This window comes from Arvicanthis niloticus, chromosome 21 (assembly GCF_011762505.2).
Source record: "Arvicanthis niloticus isolate mArvNil1 chromosome 21, mArvNil1.pat.X, whole genome shotgun sequence".
Lineage (NCBI taxonomy): Eukaryota > Metazoa > Chordata > Mammalia > Rodentia > Muridae > Arvicanthis > Arvicanthis niloticus.
Window position 1 is genome coordinate 7,201,044 of NC_047678.1, and position 22,203 is coordinate 7,223,246.

Here is a 22,203-nt window from a genome sequence, read left to right on the forward strand (position 1 = left end):
TCTCTCTTGGTGTCCTCACAGGTATTCCCATGCCACATACAGCAGGTAAGGGGCCCACAGATCAGTCGCAGGTCCAGGTGCGCTGTGAACTGAAGCCTCGGAAGCTGTTCCTTACAGAACCAGCCTGTGCAGGCAGATACGGAAATGAGACGGCAGAACTCTAGAAGCTTCCTGCATGCTGTCAGAAAACCCTACCCAATGGCCACCGACACATGGGTGCATAATGAAGCGTGTATATTACACAGCAGAACATTATACAGCTACCAGGAAAAGTGAAATTATGAAATTCATAACTAGATGGGTCTGGAAACAATCATTCTGGGAGAGGCAACCCATATCCAAAATGATGAGCATCACGCATTTCCTCTCACTGGGAGAGGCAACCCATATCCAAAATGATGAGCATCATGCATTTCCTCTCATTTGTGGAATTTAGTTTTGAATCTTTAGATATGTTCGTTTCATTCGGAACACAATACCCACAGAGGTCAGGAAATTATTAAGAAGTGGTGGACAGGGGCTCTCAGGGGAGGGAGATAGAATACACTGGCATAAGAGGTTAAAGGAGGAATTACAAAGGAGGAAGGGATAAACTGGAGTGGGGGATGGGAGGCAGGCAAGGGAAACTGGGAGGAATAAATAACACTAAAGACTTTCCCACAGTCATAAGAAACCTACTACTGCTGAAGCTTCCTAAAATACACAGAAAGTAGTAGAACGGAGTTATCCTGTAACAGTTCAAGAACGTTCCTTCTAGACACAAGAAGCTAACAAATAAAAAGTCTAGTGTCAGGAAAGAGTTGCATTCTGGGGGGCTGTTGACTATGGAGAAGACAAGAGACTGACGATGTGTTTTTTTCAATAGGATGCTTTGCACGAACGGCCTAGCATGCAGTAGGAATTCCAGTTCAGAACATCAGGGGAAAAAAACCATCTTCAGACTTTAGCTGAAAAACCACCAGAGAACAAGGAAAACAGGAGGCAGATCTGTTTGTCGTTGAGTCCCAGCACCCAAATGGCGGCTCAGAAACATCTGGAACTCCAGCTCCAGGGCTCTGATGCCCCCTCCTGGCCTTTGTGGGGAACGCACAGTGTACAGACAAAACACATTTATAAATAAGTAAACATTGTAAAACAGATGGTAAATAGATCCTGTGACCAAAAGCTCGAGTTTGTTTTAAATGACACAGAGCACAATAAACACAGTAGGAGCAATAAGAAAAAGACAGGGAAGATTAAGTAAATGACATGGGTGAGACCATGTGATAAATGCTGGAGGACCATCAAGTGTGTGGGGTACATAAACAATGAGGAAAAGGCTAGGCGCGACCCGCAGCTTCACCCTGAGTGGTTTGGGTGGATGACTACTGTACAAAGAAAGAATGGAAATAGGAGGGTCTCGCCTCAACACGAGTCAACGGCTGGCCAGAAACCAGAGAAGCAGCTGGGAAAATGCAGAGCTGGTAACACGTGCAGGACCGAGACAGTGGCTGCGGTAGCCAGCACAGCTTGGCACGATCTTAGAAAGGACACCTGGACCTCGGCATGTCTTCAATCACTATTTCCAACTTCTCCTTGGAAAATGGCTCTACACTGTCCTGAAAACATCTCTATATTAACAAATCTGAAGTATCTGGACTACAAGCTTCATATTCCTACATATAAAGGTAGTCTTTTATATTTCTTTTTCTTGGTAAACTGTTACAGATAAACGACAGTTTCAAAGACACAGCCTGCTGTAGTTGAAGGGGAATCACACTACAAAGAGAAGACAACATTCTTACTGGTCACTTTCTGGACTTCCCTTTCTTCTGTATATAAAGTATACAAAGGTGACCTATAGGGCTTCTTTACATCTGCAACTTTAAGAAACAGCCATCGACCTCGGTCATATATATTTAAAAAAGAAAATGCATCATGTCCTTCAAAAGAGCTACAGACAAGCCGCCCACCCATAGCTGGCCTTCAGACCAGGTTGTTGTTCTCACATAAAGCAGGATTTTCAAAAAAAAAAAAAAAAAAAAAACCCAAAAAAACCAAAAAACAAAAACCATGTTTTTAGAATTTAGAGACTTAATGAGTCAACGAGTTCACTTGACTTGACTTGTCGTTTTCTTGATTTTACATCTTAACACACTCTCCTTCCTGCTGGTTCTCCTTCAGACAGTATCACCTTTCTAGACTCAAGTTTTGGCCTTGTCTAGGTGACCCTTAAAGGGGCCTCTCTACGCTAGTGATCACACAAGTTGATGAATCACAGATTTTCTTCAGTTCTATGGGTTTTCTCGAAGCTGTGCAGCTAGAGACGGATGGGTGACTATAGGAAGACTAGGTATTGTTAGGGAAAACTCCCATCATCCTCCTGGGTTTTCAAGGTGATATATCAGCTGTCACCTTCATGGATTCATTCATGAAAAACTATAGTTCACAGTGGGGCTTATCTTTCACTTTTCTACCAGAAGCATCTCTTCCCATGTGAAACTTTGTACAGTAGCTCACTACACAAACCATACAGGACAAGCCATCTGGTTATGGTTTATAAAGAAAGGCCAGGAGCCCCATGCTGTCAGCCTCAGTTCATGCTCCCGACATACACCTGCCACAGGGACTCCTGAGGGTACTTCACAGGCAGAACGGAGGAAAAGAAAAAAACTACCATTTATAATGTCTTCAGAGTATCAACCCTCCCGACAAGACAAGGACTTCGGAAAGCTTCTTTACTGACATCACAAAGACATCATAAAATTCATTTTTTTCTCAAATTACTCAAATATATAGAATGTAAGGCTTTATATTCTATAAATGAAATTTTTAGTGGAGTAAAAATATATCATTGACCATCGTGGCACATTGGGGGAAATGACTACGGATAGCTAGACATTCTGTCCTCCAGGTGTCAACCTAGTGCTATACATGAAGTCAGACACACATCACATGTGACGTGGATCGACATGACTTTTTATTGCACGTTTGCTGCTTGTGGGTGGAACTGAGTTGAAACACTGAGTTAGTTACTTTCAACCAATTTCCCGTCAGCTCAAGTCAAGCAGCGATCTGCCACCCTAGCTCCAGGGATTCTTTCCCAGAACCTAAGCATTAACTTTCTCATTTGGTCTACAAACCAAAGCACATATTTTAAAATTATTTTTAATTTTAAACATTCAAAACCAAACCAAACAGCATACTATAAAAAAAATAATCAAAATTTCCATGTATACATATAATCCAGGCTCACAGAAATTCTGATTACACAGACTAAAAAGTAACTATAAACAACCACTCTGGTAAACTATTCAGTAATCTTATGCTTGTTTTAGAAAAACTTAACATCTTAAGAAACTGATTCTTTCACAATTAGGGATTCATATGTCTGTCCTCTCTTGCTACTTTCCCACCTACCCCTGCCAAAAAAATCCATGAATACAAATCTCCCACAGAAGCTATGGTCATAAACTGTCCAGCAACTGTAAAGAGGCCTAAGAAATTAACAGCCCAGTGACAAAGCAACAACAGAGACACATCTACTCAGGCAAACAGAACATTCTGGCCATCAGTGAATCAGAAGTAATGATTGAGGCTCCTGCCTTAAGCTTATCAATGTCTTATTTTAAAAAACATATGTGGCGAGCTCTTCTAAATCACCCCATATTCTCAAGTGAAAAAAAATTATTTTTAATGAATTATTCCTAAGCTTTACATTTCACCCATATTTTCCTTAGGTAATTTAGAAGAAATAATCCAACCAACCTTAGCCTAACATTTTTCCTGACACATTTTCACATGAAAGTTACTAAAATCACAATTTCTCATTAGTCATACAAACATTATAAACTACGGGAAGAAATCATATTCATTCTTACTCTGACTAGACAATGTGCTAACAAATCTGTAAGAACGCTTGCGCATGCGTTTCCATCACGTGGGTGGAGCAGCTACAACTGGGAAGCAGCATCGTCTCTCCAGTGAGCTAGCACCCATGCTTGTTCCACATAGGCACTGCCAGAGGCCCCTGTGGCGTCCTTTCAACGACGACAAACTCATCAGGGTTGCCAAATGCCTCATAGAAAACCAGCAGGTCTTGTATTGCATGCTCCTCAACCTGGGAGAACATTAAGTAGAACAGATTAGCAGGATACAGTAGTAGTCTTTGGAGCAATGAAATGTCACATAGACACAACACTGCAGAAATCAGAAACCCTTGGCCTTGTCAGACACCTCCAGTCTGAGCTAAAATAATCAGACACCTGTTCTCACTTTAATTTGAATCTCTTCTTATAATTTGTATGTGCATGTGTGTGTCTGAGTGCCTGACTCTCCGCCACATGTGTCCAATGTCCTTGGAGGCCAGAAGAGAATTTCCAAATTCCTAGTATTCAAGATATAGGTGGTTGTGAGGTAACTTATGGTAGTGTTGAAAACCAAACCCAGGTCCTCTGGAAGAGAAATACATGCTCTAAGCTGCTGAGCCATCTGCCAGCCCCTCTATTTGAATCTTAAATTTCAGGGCAGAGAAAGTGCATGGAATTGCTGGGCTCGTCCCTGCTAGCAGTGTTACCCTGGGAGGTATTTCTGGCCACCGCAGGATACTCTCCATCTTACTTTGGCACTCTCCAGTGTTATGAGGCTTGTCTTTTCTGAGTCTGGATTCTTTCAGAAATGTCTGTGAAATCTTCCACCTCTAAAAGAAATCTACTTTTCCATAAGTTAAAACAAAGAAGGTCTCTGTGGTCTGTAATCTAGGAGCCAAAGTAGAAGCTGAGAAGCAGGAAACATCATCAAACTCTTTGACTGGCTATTTTTAAAACATCAAAGAACACAAAGCATTGCCAATTCGAAAAACAGAAACCTGATCACAACGTGCTAGTTCAAATTAATTATCTTGAGTGTCTTCAATGGATTACTTACTGGATGGGTCAGTCTAGTTTGACATGTGTTTAAGTTTTAGCCTAGCAGACCTAATCAGCTGCTCAATGCCAATCCAATTAAATAAATAAACACGATTTTCTACAGACCTATGAATAAGCTGGGTTCGGTAATGACACCAGTAATATTTAGGGGAGGTTCTGATACTAAGGTCCTGTTCCTCAATTAGTTCTTGATCTGTCAGTAAAGAAGCCATGGGCCAATTGTTGAGTGGAAAGAACAAGCAGGACTTCCTTCCGGGTCACTGAAGGCAAACACACAGATGCAAGGAGACAGAATTCACCATGCTTCTGAAGGAGAAAAGCCATGTGACATCTTGGGCACAGTGGCAGAGGTGTTTAGAATTAGATGTAACTGAGCAAGTAGAGTTGAGGGGTGGAGCAGAGACTGTTGATAAGGGCCATTCCTACAGGTGAGAGATAAGTAGTGTCCAGCAACAGTGCCAAAAGTCAAGCTGAATCTGAACAACTGTGTGTGTGTGTGTGTGTGTGTGTGTGTGTGTTTTCATCCATGAATCCAACGTTCTCTGGGCAGGAGGTGGTGTCGAGGTCTGTACCCAGGGCTTACGGGGTAGCAAAGCTACATGCATTTGGAGCTTCAAAAATCCAAATAACAACAAATCCCAAAGACCTAGGGTTGAAATGTAACACAGTTCTCTGTGCGAGCTAAGCAAGTATGTCATTTCACCTGAATGAGAGCCAAGGGTTTCTCTCGGCTTCTGATAAGGGCAGCTTCTTGTTGCCGCTCTTCTTCTACAATGGATGCAAACGTGACTGGAGCAACCGGGGGAGAAGCCGCCAGGGAGGAAGACAGCCAGGGGCTGTAAGAATAACAATAATGACTTTCATTTATGTCCTCCAAGTTTTGCATATAAAATTTCCTAATAAATATTACTTAGCAGTGCTGCTTCCCCTACCCAGGGAGTATCGCATAATGCGAGAGAAAAGCTTTGCAGAGATTAGAGAATGGCGAGGTGAGAACACCAAAAAGGAGAATTATCATTTCATTAAAGAATTCTGTGTTGCAGGTACAAGTTTAGAAAATTTTAAAAAGTAAAGGTGTAACAGCTGATATAATTAACACTTACTTTAGAAAAAAGAATACTCAAGCAATACATTCTGGTAACTTCAACTACACAATTATCCATTTCTTAATACAAATTTGTGTTGATGTGAAGCACCAGCTTAGGATTGAGGCCCACAAGTAACCAGTTAAGCTTACTTAGGACTGTCTAGAAGTGGGAAATCAGAAACATGATCGCTTTCGAGTCCTGGAGTTCCATGAGTTGAACATCTGTAAAACAAATTCCAAACATCAGAATTAAGGATTTCAGCAATATTTGTAAACCTTCTTACTAATAGATACAACAGAACCGTGAGCTCCTGACTCAGGAGACAAATTACTGTGTGTAGTCAGGCCTGGCTTAAGAACTACAACCAAACAAAGAATTCTACAGAGGCTTGAACCACGCAGGGGAAGCCTGCATAGGCAGTAGTCCTTTCTAATGATGTTCATGTGTCATTATGTATGGGAGTCAGGCATATATGAGAAGTACAAAGGCTTCTGTGACTATCAGCACTCATAGTCTGTGGGCAACTAGCATACTGTGATGTGATCCCGATGACAGAATAGAATAGAATAGAATAGAATTTACAGAATAGAGAATATGGGATTCGTTATGAGTTTCTGATCTGGAACCATCAGTCCAAATAAATCCTTCCTTCTGTAAATTGCCGTGCTTGTGACATTTTGTCACAGCAATATAAAAGTAACAAACATGGTAGTTTGTCCTTTTATTGTGTTTTAACACTATACCATGACTCTGGTTTGCAAGACCTTCCCAAAGGACTTTACAAAGGGAAGTTGCATTTGGTCTCCATCCAAGTTAAATCCATCAGAATATAGAATATTTTAATTTATGTTAAATTTTTTGTCTAGATTTAAAGGTTTAAGAGTCCATGATGGCAGAGCAGGGACAGTATGCTCAGTGGCTGGAACAGCAAGCTGAGCGCTCACACCTTCTATCACAAACAGAAAGCAGAAGGAGTGCACTGGAAATGGCCCACATCTCTCAAAGTTTGCCTCCAGTGACACACTTCCTCCAGCAAGGACAAACTTCAAAAGCCTCCACAAACAGTATCACCATGAAGGGAGCAAGTATTCAAACGCCAAGACTATTGTGGAAAGCTCATCACCAACCACACTTCAGATGCTGAAAATTATCCAGGCAGTTCTGAGAAACAACTAAAATCCATCAGTACTTCCAACAATACACAAATACTATAGAACTATTAACTAATTAGTTGTTATATAAGTACAGTTAAGTCAGTAGTTACGAATTATTACAGAGGAATAAAGCATAGGTATAATCAAAGTTCACCATATAACGCTATATATAGAAATGTCACAAAGAAGCTTGTTATTTTCCACAATTAATATTAGCTAATAAAGGAGTGAAAAATGGTATGTTACAGACTAACAAAACTAAATTAACAGTCTGAGGAGGTTTCAAACCCAGAGTCTACTGGATCAATGCAAACTAAAGCTTTAAAAATAACCACTCTATTTTAGGAAGGACTGTGATATATGAGATCAGAAACAAGCCTCACTGGGTTTGTGTGACCCTTACTTCATATATGATGACTCTGAAGAAGGGCTTCAGTGCTACACTGAAACATCCATCTGGAGATTCAACACTTAACACAATGGATAGCTGGATAGCAAGTCCCAAAAAACTTTTTAAATAACAAAAACCACAAAAATCTGTTTTGTAAGATTATAATCCCACAACTCTTTCCACTAATAATCTTTAATGGATAATTATACTAATCATTTCTTTATCCAAACAACTGGGAGTCATCAAAATTTCATCATAAAGTACAGGAAAGCTACTAAATAAAATAGCTAGAAATTTTTTAAGAGTTCTAAACTTTCAAATAATAAACTTATTAAGCTTCAGATTCTAAAACCAAAACCAGACATTCTAATATACAGCTTGTATACAATTAACCTTCTGGAAAGCATTACAAACTTATAAAGTTTTTGATTAACATTTTAAAAAATTGTATAAAAGCAAAAAGGAAAAGGGGGCATGAGATAGGGGTTTTCTAGGGAGGAGAAATGGGGAAAGGGGATGGCATCTGAAATGTAAATAAAATATCCAATAAAAAAAATTAACCTTCTAAAAAAGAAAAATATACTAAAATATTATATAAGATATTTTAAAAGAATTTTGTTGAAGTTGAAAAGTACTGTCAAATTTAGATGTTAAAAGAGCTAAGCTATTTTGCCTAGACAATATCTTTTATTAGATTTTGTACTAGCTGTATTTAAATTTTTTACATATTAGAATTAATATAATCATAATAGTAATTTTTTTCCAGAAATAGTTTTTCATGGTGATTAGACACACGGCTCACATTTCCTAGTCCAGAGCTACAGAGCTGTTTAGGTAAAAGGAAAATGAGAAAAACAAGCAAGGTACAAATAGCTAAAAGAAGGAGCACACGTCCTTCCCTTCTGCATGTCAGCATCCACCAGTGACACTGCCTTTCTTTGCTGCTGTTGCCTTGGGGGCAAAAAAATAATAGTAATAATTTTTCCAGTCACATTTTCTACTATCGAGACAAAAGTGCGTGTCGTGTAGATGTTCCTCAGCTGAGTCCTTACACTCTAGCCCCCAAGGATCACCAGCACCCGTTTTCCTGCTTTTCACCCACTACTTCCAATTTATGCTTCCCTTTCTCCTAGTTTTTCATTTCTTCTTTAAAATTCTTAGTCCACATTCTAAAGTATGTGACAACAGGAGGATCAATAGTGACATGGCCTGTTTCTCTTGTGTTCCACGGTCACACATTAGAACTGCAGTCATGGCTGCAGCAGCCAACGCTCCTGCTCTTCTATGCATCCAGCATGTGACTTCACAGTGACTTCCTCCCAACTGCACTGACTTGTCATTTCACTCTGGCATGGCCATTTGATGTCTATATACTTGTTTCCATTTATTAACGAGACTTCAAATCCATTAGGGGCTGGACCTGCATACTGTATTTCCATATGCCCAACAGAAGCCAATACAACGCTGTGCTCCTACCAGAGTTCCATTAATTTGGTGCATATTTTGTCTGCCTACAGTATTTTATATGTCTTTTTTAAAAACAAATTTGCTATGATTAAATAAAGCATGAAATACAATCTATGGTTTTTTCTATATCCTTATCAATGAGAGCCATTTATATAAAAATCAGTCCCCATTGTAAACATCAAGCTACTGATAACATAATTTTTCAACTCAGCCTTCCAAAGTCATAGGATATACTTCTCAACAGTCCCAATGTGACAGCACACTCTAGTGACCAATGAGCAAACCACAGATCCTTAAGAATTTCTTATTCCATGACCAATAGCAACCTACTCAGTGAAAAATTAAAATCCCAATGTATATTGCTAGAATTTAAAATGTAAAATACTATAAAAATGAAATTAATTTTTATATTTCAAGTTTGTGCATCAGAGATACCCAATAAAATTCACTATGTTCAAAACAAATATTACCTGAAAAGGAGTTACAGTTGTAATTTATTTCTTTATTCAGTCAATCACCAAATGCTCACCAAATGCCCATTTTAAGCACGTGTATGCTATGCCTAGCTAAGAGAGACATCCTTCTTGCTGCAGAGATGCTGCATCCTTTCATCTGACAAAAACAGATGCAGCACAAGTACCAAGTGCCAGGTGTGGTTCTCACACCTTTAATCCCAGCCCTGGGGAGGAGGAGTGGAAGGAGAGGGGGAGGCAGGTGTATCTCTGAATTTGCGAGCAGCCTGGTTTACACAGCAAATTCTAGGCCAGCCGGAACTATACACTAAAATCCTGTCACCCCCACCCCCAAATCACTAGCAACAACTATACACACGATACAGAAGCATGGCAGAAATACGTTGTGACCAGAAACCAACTTACTAAAGAAAGTACGAAGACTCTAGAATATGCAACTGAAGAAACTGTAAAAGGTTGGAATCAAAGGTTAAGGCAATAAAAAGAAGAAAGGTTCTGAACAAAAAGTCAAAGACAATATAATACATGGATTATTTCCTAAGACAAAGGAAAAGAAGCTGACAAAAGCCAGACTATGTAGATCTTGAAGGCCATATTAAGAATTCTAGCTTTTATTCTAAAGGCATAAGTCCTGTATTTTTAAAAGAGAATACAATAGTTTGAGTAGTGAAGCCAAGAAGACAGCTAAGTGTGGAGCCACTCTCATAACTAGAGTAGAAGTCCAGAGGTATGAGAGTGGGTGAGAGCCTTGGTTACAAAGTTTACTGTATGTATTAAACATCTAAGAGCTAAAACTAACTGTATCCTGATGACAGTCTGTTACTGAGAAAAAACAGAGACTAGCAAGCACTGCTTATGGAGAAAAGAAGAGCAGAAAGAATGGGCTGTTTATGGAGTATCCACAGTTTGACTTTGGGTTTATGAGTAAATTACGAAGATAACTGGTCCTACCAAGAGGACCAGTAGCCTGAAGCTCAAGATCACATATGAAGGTAATCTGTCGTACGTTGTCTGGTAACATATATAAAAGTAGTCTAAGGTGTGTTCTCTGATAACAAGACATATGCTCTCGATGCAGACAGTGCGGACAATACAGAAGATAAAGAGAGAAAATGATGCACACTGGCAGGTCTAGCGGAGCAGCCCCTCCACAGGGCACAGTAATGTTAGCCACACTGTTGTAGTTTAGCAATAGAGCAGAGTCCAGAATGAAATCAAACGGGAGCCGACAGCTCCTGTAGGACGCCTGACCCTGCAACGCTTTGAGACTGATGGGCCGTAAGTAGAATAAACACAGAAGAGAAGTGGGAGATCCATTATCCACCCAGACACACTACGAAGCCCAGGCTGGCATTAATGACAGTCCTCCCCGAGCCTCTCAGACAATAGGACGGCAGGCCTGAGACACTACATCTACTAGGACTTCTTAAAAATGTATTTCTAAGAAGAAAAAAAATGGAAATAAAGTGTTGGTCGTTACATAAAACACTAATCTGGTCACAACTGACACCTTCCTTCTTCCCTTTCTCCCTTCCTCCCTCCTCCCTCTTTCTCAACACTCTGGGAGGGTGTACATCTGAAACCTGTTTCTATTACTAGCCTTCTACCAAGCAAGAATGTTCATCTGCAAGTACAACTAAGAAGCTAGGTGTGATAGCACAGGCCTATAATCCCTGTGCTTGGGAGGGAAAGGCAGGAAGGTGAGGAGTCCGAAGTCATCCTCAGCTATACACATCCTAAGTTTAAGGTCAGCCAGCTTGTATAAAAGACCCAGTCTCAAAAAGAAAAATAATTTCATACAAAATTGGAAAAGGCATTCTAATTAAAATGTTGCTACTAAAGTATGGATAAATTTTCATGTATTATGTAAGCATTTAAAACACAAACTGTCTTTAAAAATCAGTATAAAATGTACTGACAGTAACTGAATCGGGTAGTGCATATGTAATCCAGTTCACAGGAAGCTAAGGCTGGAGGACCCCAAGGATAAAAACACCAAAGAAGTCCCAGCTTAGCCTGGATTATGAGATCCTTACTCAAAAAAACAAGAACTAATTAAAACAGCTTGAGTTAAAACCAGAAACACTCAAAGATCAATAACAGAGGTGGGTTTCGGTAGATCAACACCAAGAGACATGCTTCAACGAGTTAAGTGGAACCAACTGCTGATACATAACGACATGGATAAGCTCCGAAATGATTACAGTAGGAAGGGTCAGATTTTATAAAAAGATGCATCCTACATGGTTCCACTAACATGAAATTCACATTATACCAGCTCTATGTTGTCAAAAACAAATGGGTAACTGGTAGGGAGGGAACAGGGGCAGGCACGAGGAGGAGACTCTGGGAGCAGTGATTATGCTCACTCCTCTGATATGTGACCATGACATGGGTGTAGACATATTCCAAAGCTCCAAACTGTCACTTCAACTCGATTTATTATATGCAGGTATCTCCAAAACTGTTATCAAAAGGAAGAATGAAAAGAGAGAAAGAGGAAATGGACTTGCTAACTTTTGCTAAAATGTACAAGAAGCTGTACTATCTGCCTTGGAAACATCATTTTAGAACATGAAACCACCACAGAATATTTTAAAGTAGAAAACATCATATTAGTTTTAAATTTATTACCTTGCAACATTTAGGGCTGAAGAGTTTTCAGTTCCTTTAAAACAAACTTTTTTGACATGATCTCCTGAACCATGGCCAGTAATGGGTTTTTTTTCTTCTAGTAAAAAATCCCGGAATGACCTGGATGACGAGGAGTGTAGAGATGCCCTGCAGAGGAAAGCAAAGACCGTGTTAAAACACTCTGTAAAGGAGCAGACAGGAGACGACATACACTATAAAACTGTCAAAGAATGAAAAAACTAAAAACTGATCTCAGACATTTTTTTTCATATTTTAATTGTCTATCCCAAAAGAGTTTCAATATGCAGGGTTGAACAGAACATGGTATACTAATTATTTTTTTGTCAACTTGACATGAGCTAAGGTCAACTTGAAAGAGATGACAAATGTCATCAGGCTGGCCTGTAGGAAAATGTGTGAGGAGTTTTCCTGATTACTAACTGACACCCCAGGTTCCAGCCCACTGTTGGAAGACCCTGGCAGGTGGTCGGAAATCACGAGACTATGCCAATAAGCAGCTTTCCTCCATGGCCTTTTCTTCAAATCTAGCTTCCAGGTTCCTGCCTTGACTTCACTCAATGACAGACTGAGACCTAGGACATGTAAGCCAAACAAGCCCTTTTCTAAGTTCATTCTGGTCATTGCTTTAACACAGCACATGAAAAGCAAACACAAATAAAGACACAGGAAAACACTCTCATTGAATGGCTATTCAAAGTGTACGCAAAAAACTAGGAAGGAGGTGTCTTAGGGTTTACTGCTGTGAACAGTCACCATGACCAAGGCAACATAAGGACAACATTTAATTGGAGCTAGCTTACAGGTCCATTATCATTAAAGGCAGGAGCAAGGCAGCATCCAGGCAGGCATGGTATAGGAGGAACTGGGAATTCTGTATCTTCATCTGAAGGCCGCTAAGAGAAGAATGGCTTCCAGGGAGTTAGAACAAGGGTCTTAAAAGCCCACACCCACAGCTAACACACCTAACTCCAATAAGGCCACACCTCCAAATAGTGCCACTCTCTGGGCCAAGAATATTCAATCCACCACAGGGGAATACACAAAAAATGTTTACAATAATTTAGATAGTTTTCAATGTAGTAATAGAAGCTTGTTGATCTTGAATCAACAATGAAAGTTATGCCATAAGAAAAAGGAAGACTGGAGATAATCTCTAGATGTTAAAACTATCAACAATACTAAAATAGCTATTATAGTTATGCAACAAATAAAAAAAATTGGGATGTGTGCTGGTTAACTTTTTGTCAACTCAACACAACCTAGCGTTCCTTGCAAAGAGGGACTTAATTGAGAAAATGCCTCTGTAAGACTGGCCTACATTTGACCACGTCACTGATTATTGACTGATGTGGAAGGGTGCAGCCCACTGTGGGTGGTGCCAACACTGGCAACCAAGCAGGATTCCTCCATAGCTTCTGCTTCAGTTCCTGTCTTGAGGTCCTGCCCAGACTTCCCTCAATGCTAGGCTGTGATGTGGAATTTAAGAAGAAATAAACCCTTTCTTCTCCATATCGCTTTTGGTCATGGTGTTTTACCATAGCAACAGAAACTGTAAAGGAAACCAGAGGGGTGGGTGGGAGCAGAGTAGGTGTGATTGACAGGGAGGAGGAAGGGGATGTAATATATGAGAGAATAATAATGAAAAAGAAGGACACCTTAACTTAGGATGAATTAAGCGACATATAAATAACTCACCAGAGTAAAAGAAATGAGAAGAATAACGAGGCATTTCAAAAGTGAAACACAATGTTTTAAAAGCTGTTTTCTTGGACGACCTTTCAGACTGAAAGTCAGTAAAGGAGATAAATGAACTGGAGCTACTGAATGTGAAGAGCGGACAGACGATGGACACTGATTTAAGTCAGCCTCAGTTAGTATAAGACAGCCAACGGCCAACACACATAACTAGAGACCCAGAAGCAGCAGAGAGATGAAGACAAGGGTGGGAATCAGACAATGACCAGAATCTTTCCACAACTGACAGGAGACATAAATTTAAGACTTAAAAATTTTAGCAATTCCAAAAGACAAATGCAAAGAAAAACACATCCAGGCAAACTAAAAATTTGCCTTAAAGATAAAAGAAAAAGTTGGGGCTCAGAACACTTAGCTCAGTGGTATATCCTGCCTACCATGCAAGAGGCCCTGGGTTTGATACCAGAGAATGAATGGGGGTGGGGGGGAAGGGGTTGAAAGGAGACAGAGAAGTATATCACAATATGAGAATATGGCTACTTTTTTCCCCCAAGAAACAAGAAGAGACTAGAAAGCAGTAAAAAGAAATCATTAGCACACCAAGAAAAAGAAACATGTCAGTCTAGCCTACATCTTCACGTGAAGCTTTGAAGCCATTTACAGGCCTTGACGGTGTTAGATGGGAGCCAAGGGCGCCTAGCCAGGAACCCTGAACCAGACAGTAAACACTAAAGCTGCTTTGTATGGAAAATACATCCTAGAACGATAGATGACACAGTGCACCACAGGAATTACAAAGGTAATGGAGAACCCAACAGAGAAAGTGTAACAATTTACATGACTGTATGGGCAAATATACTTAAAAAATTGTTTTTTAACCAAAGAATAAGTGTTCATATACTGAGGAGAGATAAATCTAGAGAACAAGCTAAGTGCAAAAAGCCAAAAAAAAAAAAAAAATGCACCTAATTTTCAATTCTACTGAAATTACATATTATATTCTAATTATATATGTTCCAATTGCATTGCTTTCTAGAATACTTAAAACTAATCTACTGGCAACAAAGGAAGCTGCCAATCACTGGCTCTGGGACAAGGGGGGGATATTAAAGCAAATATTCCAGCGAGAGTGTTCTAAGAGGACAGTAATATCCAGTTATTTATAAGAATAACAATATACAATTAAAAAGAGGGATTTATTCCAGGAACACTAAAAAAAACCCCAAAAGTCAATCAATACAACTCATCATATTAAGATGGCAGGATGATAAAATCCCATGGAAAAACTATATAACAGAGCCAACAGAGGCATCAGAACAAAGTACTGAAGAATAAGAGCATGTAAGATTGGTACAGTGAACACTATAAACACTGGTGAGAGGAAACCTAAGATTTAGTATGCTTACGATTCAGAACATGCTAAGTTGTCAATCCTCAAATTGATGTAAAGATTTAAGACAATTACCAGCAAAACCCCATCAGTCTTTATCTTTTTATAATGTATTTATTTTTGACAAAATTCCTGTAGACATGGAAGAGATAAAAGTATATACTTTGGGAAAACGTCTGAGAAGTCAATGGCTCCTGATTTCAATGCTGACAGGCACTCCTCATGTTGGTGCAGCGGAGGCAAGAGGACACACAGGCCTGAGAGCTCAGTAAGGATAGTCGTCAGACCTACACTCACTTCCAGCAGCATGTCTCCTCCGTTAGAAGGCCATCTCCACATTTAAGGTCACTTATTCTAAGTAAAATGTCAAGCAGTAGGAAACAAAATAAATTTCTTTATAAATTTGTATCAGAACCATTAACTATGAGTACAAAAAAGTCTGTTTGGAAGAACCACCTTCGGTTCCATGGGGCCCTTATCTGAAGACAGGGATAGCGTGATGGACAGTGACCACAGGTAGCTGGGAACACTGCTGCAGATCTCCTGTCAGACAAGCAGCTCGCTTCTCTAATACAGGAACACTGTAAGGCTGACTAGGAAAGCACAGGCTGTCCGATTCTCTTGGATTCTCTTGTGAACTTAGGAATTCTCATACGTAGTAAACAGCATACACCCTGCCAAGTCCTTTCTAGAGAAAAACAGTTCTATGCTTAGGATAAAACTCCTTAAAAATAATAACAGTTACAAACTATCTGAGGCTCACACACTCATTAGCTGTACAGAGTAACCGCCTATAAAGCAGCGAATGTAGCAGTCTAAGCAAGGCCTGCCTTTCCATCGGGTATGCCCAGATTTAAAACAGTGTCTTGTTTCCCACAATTTTACTTTCCAAACTTGGGCTTTGGCTATTTTCTATCTGAAAAGCCACAGAAACTTTATGGAGAAATATCTGTATTCATTTATATCCATACAAAAATTAGTCAGGATTTTGTTCCTTAGCTTCAGCAAATTTAATGAATAAAATTTACTAGGTGAAAAAGGTTAAATAACTCCAGTTATTTTACATAAGCTAGCTCAAAGGAATTTACATTCAGACATCAAGCCAAACCACAAAGACCATACATTTTCCACAAGAAGTGAAAAATACATTTCTCCAAGTCAAACATTTAAAACTGAAACGTGCCCAGATCCCACATACATTCAGTGTTTCACATCACTGTTGAAATTCATTGGCTGGAGCTTCGCTCTAATGAAAAGCCCCAGGATATTTAGTATTTTCCATCGACACACCTAATTGTAGGCAGCAAGGGTCCAACTCTGTCTTGGAAATGTATATGGAGTTAGTGCATGTGTGTGTGTAAAGACATTTCCACAACCATGGTCTAAGCAAAGGCTAATGTGTTTTAATTAACTGCACATTTAACATTAATATAAAGACAAATATGAAAGCATCCACAAATGTAAATTTTCATTAGATGATTCTAAAGATAATAAAATATAAGTAGCTAAAAAGAACTACCATCATAATATATTCTATAAAGATAACCTACAAATTAAAATGCTAACTTTGGATTTTCTACTTTAGAATATAATTTAAACTCTGCCAATTATTTTTCAATTAGTGTGTATACAGAATGGTGTCTCAGAGTAGTCATTGTACATTACATGCATTTTCATTGCACATGTTCTGACTTAAAAATACAAATATGTACTACATTAAATAATATAATTGCACTATTGTAAGTATAAATTCTGTATATAACTAACGATTATAATATAAAAAGCAGCATATTATCTCTGGTTTTTGTCTGAAGTTCAATTTAAGCTTGAAATTTATGAGGAAAACCACTCAACAACTAGTAATATTTGTTTTAATATTCAATTCAATTCAACTGTATTCAACTGTATTCAATGTGCCTCAAACCTCCTAAAAACTGACCATTAACTATTTTATATAATGTATTCTTTAAGCCTCTAGGAAATACTTTCTGGTCTGTATCAATAAGTTAAGATAAAATAAATATAACCTTACTGCCTATTATAATCATATACTATGTATATTATTCTATATAGGTATCTAAATATGTATACTTGAAAGTACATCCTTAAAAGTTACTCCAGTTTAGTGTTTAGTGACTATAAATAAAAGCAAGTATGTATCCTGAAGAATCTCACAAAAAGGCGGTTGGGAAGACCCTGAAGCAGGGCTGGAGTGCAGCTCCAAGGGATAACTCTCGCCTTGCACACCTAAGGCCCTAGGTTCTATCTCTAACACAAAAGAAAAAAATCTTTAAGATAAAAACATAGTTGAGTCTAAAGTGATAAAAGAACATTACTCATAAATATTAACTCATTTTTAATTATTAATAAATTAACTCAGACACCGCTTCCATTTAGAAGTCAAAATAATCTGTATTTGGTCAGTTATGTAAATGGTCTTTTGATAGCTTAAGATATAAAATTAATCATTCATTCATTTACTCATAAGCTTTTCAGTTGTGTTTTTATAAAAAATGTATAATAAATATCATCTATATTTAATCATGGCATAAATATTTTTCAAAGAAAACATCTGCATGTTTCTGTCAAACTTAATGACATTCTCCCCATATTCTTAGAATTCTCCTGAACAAGCAACAATAGATTCCCTTGCATTTTAGGAAGACAGTACCATCCACATGGAGCCTAGTTCACACTGCTAATGATTACTAGGAAAAAGAGTTCACTAAATTTAAACATCAAAATCTGAGGATTCAAATACTTGATTACTTATTATATGGGATCCCTAAAATCCCATATAAAGTAAACAAAACATAATCAGAATAAAGATGTGAAGTCCACAGCTATTAAGATACAGCACAATCCACAACAGCTTTGCAGTAGACGGCAACAGAGATGACTGGTGTGAGCTCACAGAAAGACAAAACTAGATTGACAGGACAGGAAGAACCCCACGAGTCCTGTCTACTGGAGACATGCTTGAGACCAGACTTTCGGTAGTATGGCTAGGGTGACAGATGTCACCTACCTTAGCTCAAGGAAAAGCTGAAGTCATAAGTCAATGGAAAACAGGAATAAGCCGTGTGCGGTACACCAAGTCTAAATTTGAAATGGTAAAACATGTGAAAATCTATACCAAATGTGAACCAAGTCCCAGCAGAATGCTCCTTATCCTGATCAGTTTCCAGAAAGCCAGCACCTCAACACACAGACCTTGTCAGTGGAAGCAGAAGTTGCTCATTAGAAAACTAAGATCTCTGGAGATGAGAAGGACACCAAAGCATATGTGATCATCAGCATACGTGGAGTTCCCAAGGGATACTGCAGCATGTATCATACAGTTACACACACACAGGCACATGGGATTGCCAACCAGAGCACAAAAGCAAAATAACCAACAGACTAATACAACAAGACAGAAAAATGAACCATAATACAGACTACAGAAGCAAACAGCAATGCCAATCACGCTAATTTTTATGTTTTATGAATCATACATTATGATTTTTTGGATTTCCTTATGGTTTCATTATTTTGTAGTATTACACTTAAAAAACATGTTTAAAACATGTTTAGCCATTCATTAATGACGGATAACAAGACTGTATCAAGATTTAGTTCTTGGAAGTAATGACAATATGGACATTCTTACAGTGTGGATACACAGATCCTTCCACATACATACCAAATGGGAGAACATTTGCAGAGTCGATGGATCTATCAGAGTGTCTGAATCCTGAACACTATAAAAAGGCACCACAGAAGATGAGACAGACCACAGAACACAGGGGCCAAGAAAGACATTGCCAGGAAAAAGCCTGAAACTCCCTTTCCTTGTTTACTGCTGGCTTTTTAAAATAAGCCAACTGATGACAGTGAAATCCACATTATTTAGCCCAAAGGATCCTCGAGTATTTAACTTATTCTCTCAGACTACAGCATCTAGCACGGTCACCCATGCTATGTGTAGAGAAAACCCCTCAGTGCTTTAACAGTCCCCTGTCCCACCTTCAACAGCTCCTAGCTGACTTCTCCCACTTCCTGTTCCTTTGCTTCCTTTCTCACTGACCATGTTTCCCACCGACTGGTGCTTTGATAGCAGTGACTTAGTTCCACAAGGTGATGTTCAGAACAAAATCAATGTCTGCTAGTCTCTTCAAAATAATTTACATTTTCAAGGGTGGGTAAAACAAAACAACACAACACAACACAACACAACAAGAAGTCCTTCACTTTCAGGAACAGAGTGACAGGCACAAACACTGAGAGAACCCCCAGAGCCCTGTGACACAGGATTCTCCTGTCCCTCCCTTGCCCTTCCCACTATCCATGTACCTTTCTCTGAAACTGGGTTCCAAGCATTAGGACATGAGTTTCCACAAAGGAAACTGGAAAGGTAACAAGAAAACATTTTACACCAATCATCTTTGGGGATGACTTCTCCTCCTGTGGCCTCCATGGGAAGACTGTGATGGCACAAACTCCCACGATGAAACAGAGGACAGCACTGCCCAGACAACTGAGTGCTGCCTCAGCTGTGCCGTGCAAGACAACCAAGCATGCAGAAAGACAGAGGGAGTGAATACTAAATGTCAAGTTCGCTTTTGTGAAATTTTAGTGTGTTATTTCTTATTTTAAAATGAAGCACTAAATTCTCAACAGAAACTACAGAACGGCAAGAGTGACATCCACGTAGAAAGTCAACACACACCTGAAACCATGGTGTCTGTCAGTATATCTAAAATTAATAATAAGACGTTTTTTAAAGGCTGTACTATACAAGTTCCAATGTTTAAGTTTAAAGCCAACAAGGGAAATGAAATATTTAAAAAGACTTTAGAAACACATGCAGGGGAAACTCAGAGGCCAAGAACCACCACTGAAGCCAAGGCAAGGCCTCTGTAGTTTTAACAAGAGCATACCATGCATTCGCTGGCCTGGGGGACTTTGACGGAGCTGTCAGAACAGGTTCCATGCTGTTTGTTCCTGAATTGTTTTCTTTGGTAGTCAGTGCAATCATTTTTCGTTGCTTCTGAGAAAGTTTGATTCCATGAGAAATAATTTTTCTAAAAATTAAATTAGAGTAAACCAATTACTTCGACTGGCTTCACTCTTTCTGAGAAATCTTAGTTTCCTAAGAAATCATTATATCAGAAACAAAATAAACCACTCAGCATTACTCTCTGCTTAAAGTTATCCTAATATGTTTCTTGTTAAGTTTCAACAGTTAAAATGTCAGTTTATACTGTTGATCAACAGTGGTTAAACATGAGCCCTCAGAAGAGAGCTTGTATCAGGCTTGTGCATTTCTCAGCAATAAGACATCCCAACAACCACTTCCGTGATGACTGTACTCCAGCACATAACACAGTACACTAAAGCACTAGTGCATCCCCCAAGCAGCACATAGCTAGCAAACAGTACTGAGGCTGTTAGCTATCAGAAGGCTTATAGTTATTACAAATGCACAAAAATAATAGATCCAATATATCATTCCAATTCCGTAGGACAGAAATACAATACAACATGGTCTTCTGTCTGAAGGGTCTTTTTTTTTTTTTTTTAAACCAACCCTAAGTTTGACTTTGGTGCTGCGCCATATTTCTGTCTGTTTTCTTCTATTTCCATGATGGTTCTGAGATCCACAACAGGAGGACTCACAGGACTAAAAGACATAAAAGAAAGTAATACAGCATTCATTACTTACAATGCCTAACAGCAACTTAACTGAACCTGTAATTATTTGTAAAGCTGATGAGAACTAATTTATAGTCATAAGTAATAATTAGATTCATTTTGTTAGCTTCAGCCATCCTCAAAAGAGGCATTTTGAATGACAGCTATTCCTATAGATGTACATAACAGCTACTTTAAAGCTATTCAAGTTGAGTGATACCCTGAAATTATTCTACTAACAAAACAAAAAGCCAGACAACAGGAGTTGCACATTAAGCAAAAGAACTCACTAAGACTCTAAAATTAACTTGTTATTCTTCCAGATAAATGAAGCCTGACAATCATTTCATTTAAAAAAAAAAAAAAAAAACAAATAAAATCCTCACTATGATCTATTATTAACAAAAATGGGCACTTTTCAGAAAATATGGGGGTGCTCAATAATACAAGAGACCCTGGGAAGGGGGATATACTGTAAGGATAAAAAAAATCTAAAATCTCTGGACACAGTTTCTGTTATGACTGAAATCTGTGGTATAACTAAGAATATTACATATTATTTTCTATTATTACATATTAAAGGATGATATATCATTTACTTTCACTAAGAAATTCTGCAGCTAGTGACAGCAGAGAAGCTATACCCATGAAATCCTAACACTAAGGTTGTCTTAAGCAAGGTCTGCATAATGATACTACCAGGAGACATGCCAACATAGATAGAGGGACTTTCAGAAAGCACCACCCACAGAGGAAGAGCAGTCAATGGCCACAGAAAAAAGAGAATCAGTTTACTCTAGACACAAGCTCCCTAAGAGGCTCTCCAATCCCAAATGTTTACTTCTAATCACTTGTACATATGAGGCACACTAAATGAACTCATTAGTGTGTGTGTGTGTGTGTGTGTATACATACATGCAAATACAAAGCAAAAATAATTACAAAAGAAGAGGTGTGAGTTTGAGAGGAGACAGGAGTTGGTGGGAGCAGTGAGAACAATGTGTCTGTGATTCTCAAAAGAATAACAATATAAATTAAAAATAATTACAAGATATCAGTACTAAAAACTCTTTAAAAAAATAAAAAAAATTCTATGCACTATTCTCACTAGGCAATGCTTCACAGTGAAATAGAAATTCTGGTGCATACACTAAACATGAGAATACTGTGACAGCTAAGCTCTCTGTGAATGTACATGGAGCTGAAGCAGACAGCCTCACTGTTGACTTTATACCAGCTATTCTTTAAATGTTTATCAAAACACTGACCAGATGGTTCTAGATGTCCACACAAATTATATATCCTCA

The 22,203-nt window shown here is 38.7% G+C and overlaps 1 protein-coding gene across 2 annotated transcripts in view; it reads right to left on the minus strand.

Annotated features, from left to right (window-relative positions):
• Positions 1-2,937: 2,937 nt before the first annotated feature.
• The window catches only part of Ibtk (inhibitor of Bruton tyrosine kinase), a 67,587-nt gene continuing 48,321 nt past the window's right edge, over positions 2,938-22,203 (minus strand). For both annotated transcript variants that reach the window (XM_034483901.2, XM_034483899.2), the window contains exons 24-29: positions 20,793-20,885; positions 20,143-20,286; positions 12,115-12,261; positions 6,145-6,216; positions 5,611-5,743; positions 2,938-4,099 (exon numbers count right to left, since the gene is read on the minus strand). In XM_034483901.2, coding sequence (XP_034339792.1) covers positions 3,968-4,099; positions 5,611-5,743; positions 6,145-6,216; positions 12,115-12,261; positions 20,143-20,286; positions 20,793-20,885 — 721 coding nt within the window. In that variant the 3' untranslated portion in view covers positions 2,938-3,967. The remainder of the gene's footprint in view (positions 4,100-5,610; positions 5,744-6,144; positions 6,217-12,114; positions 12,262-20,142; positions 20,287-20,792; positions 20,886-22,203) is intronic.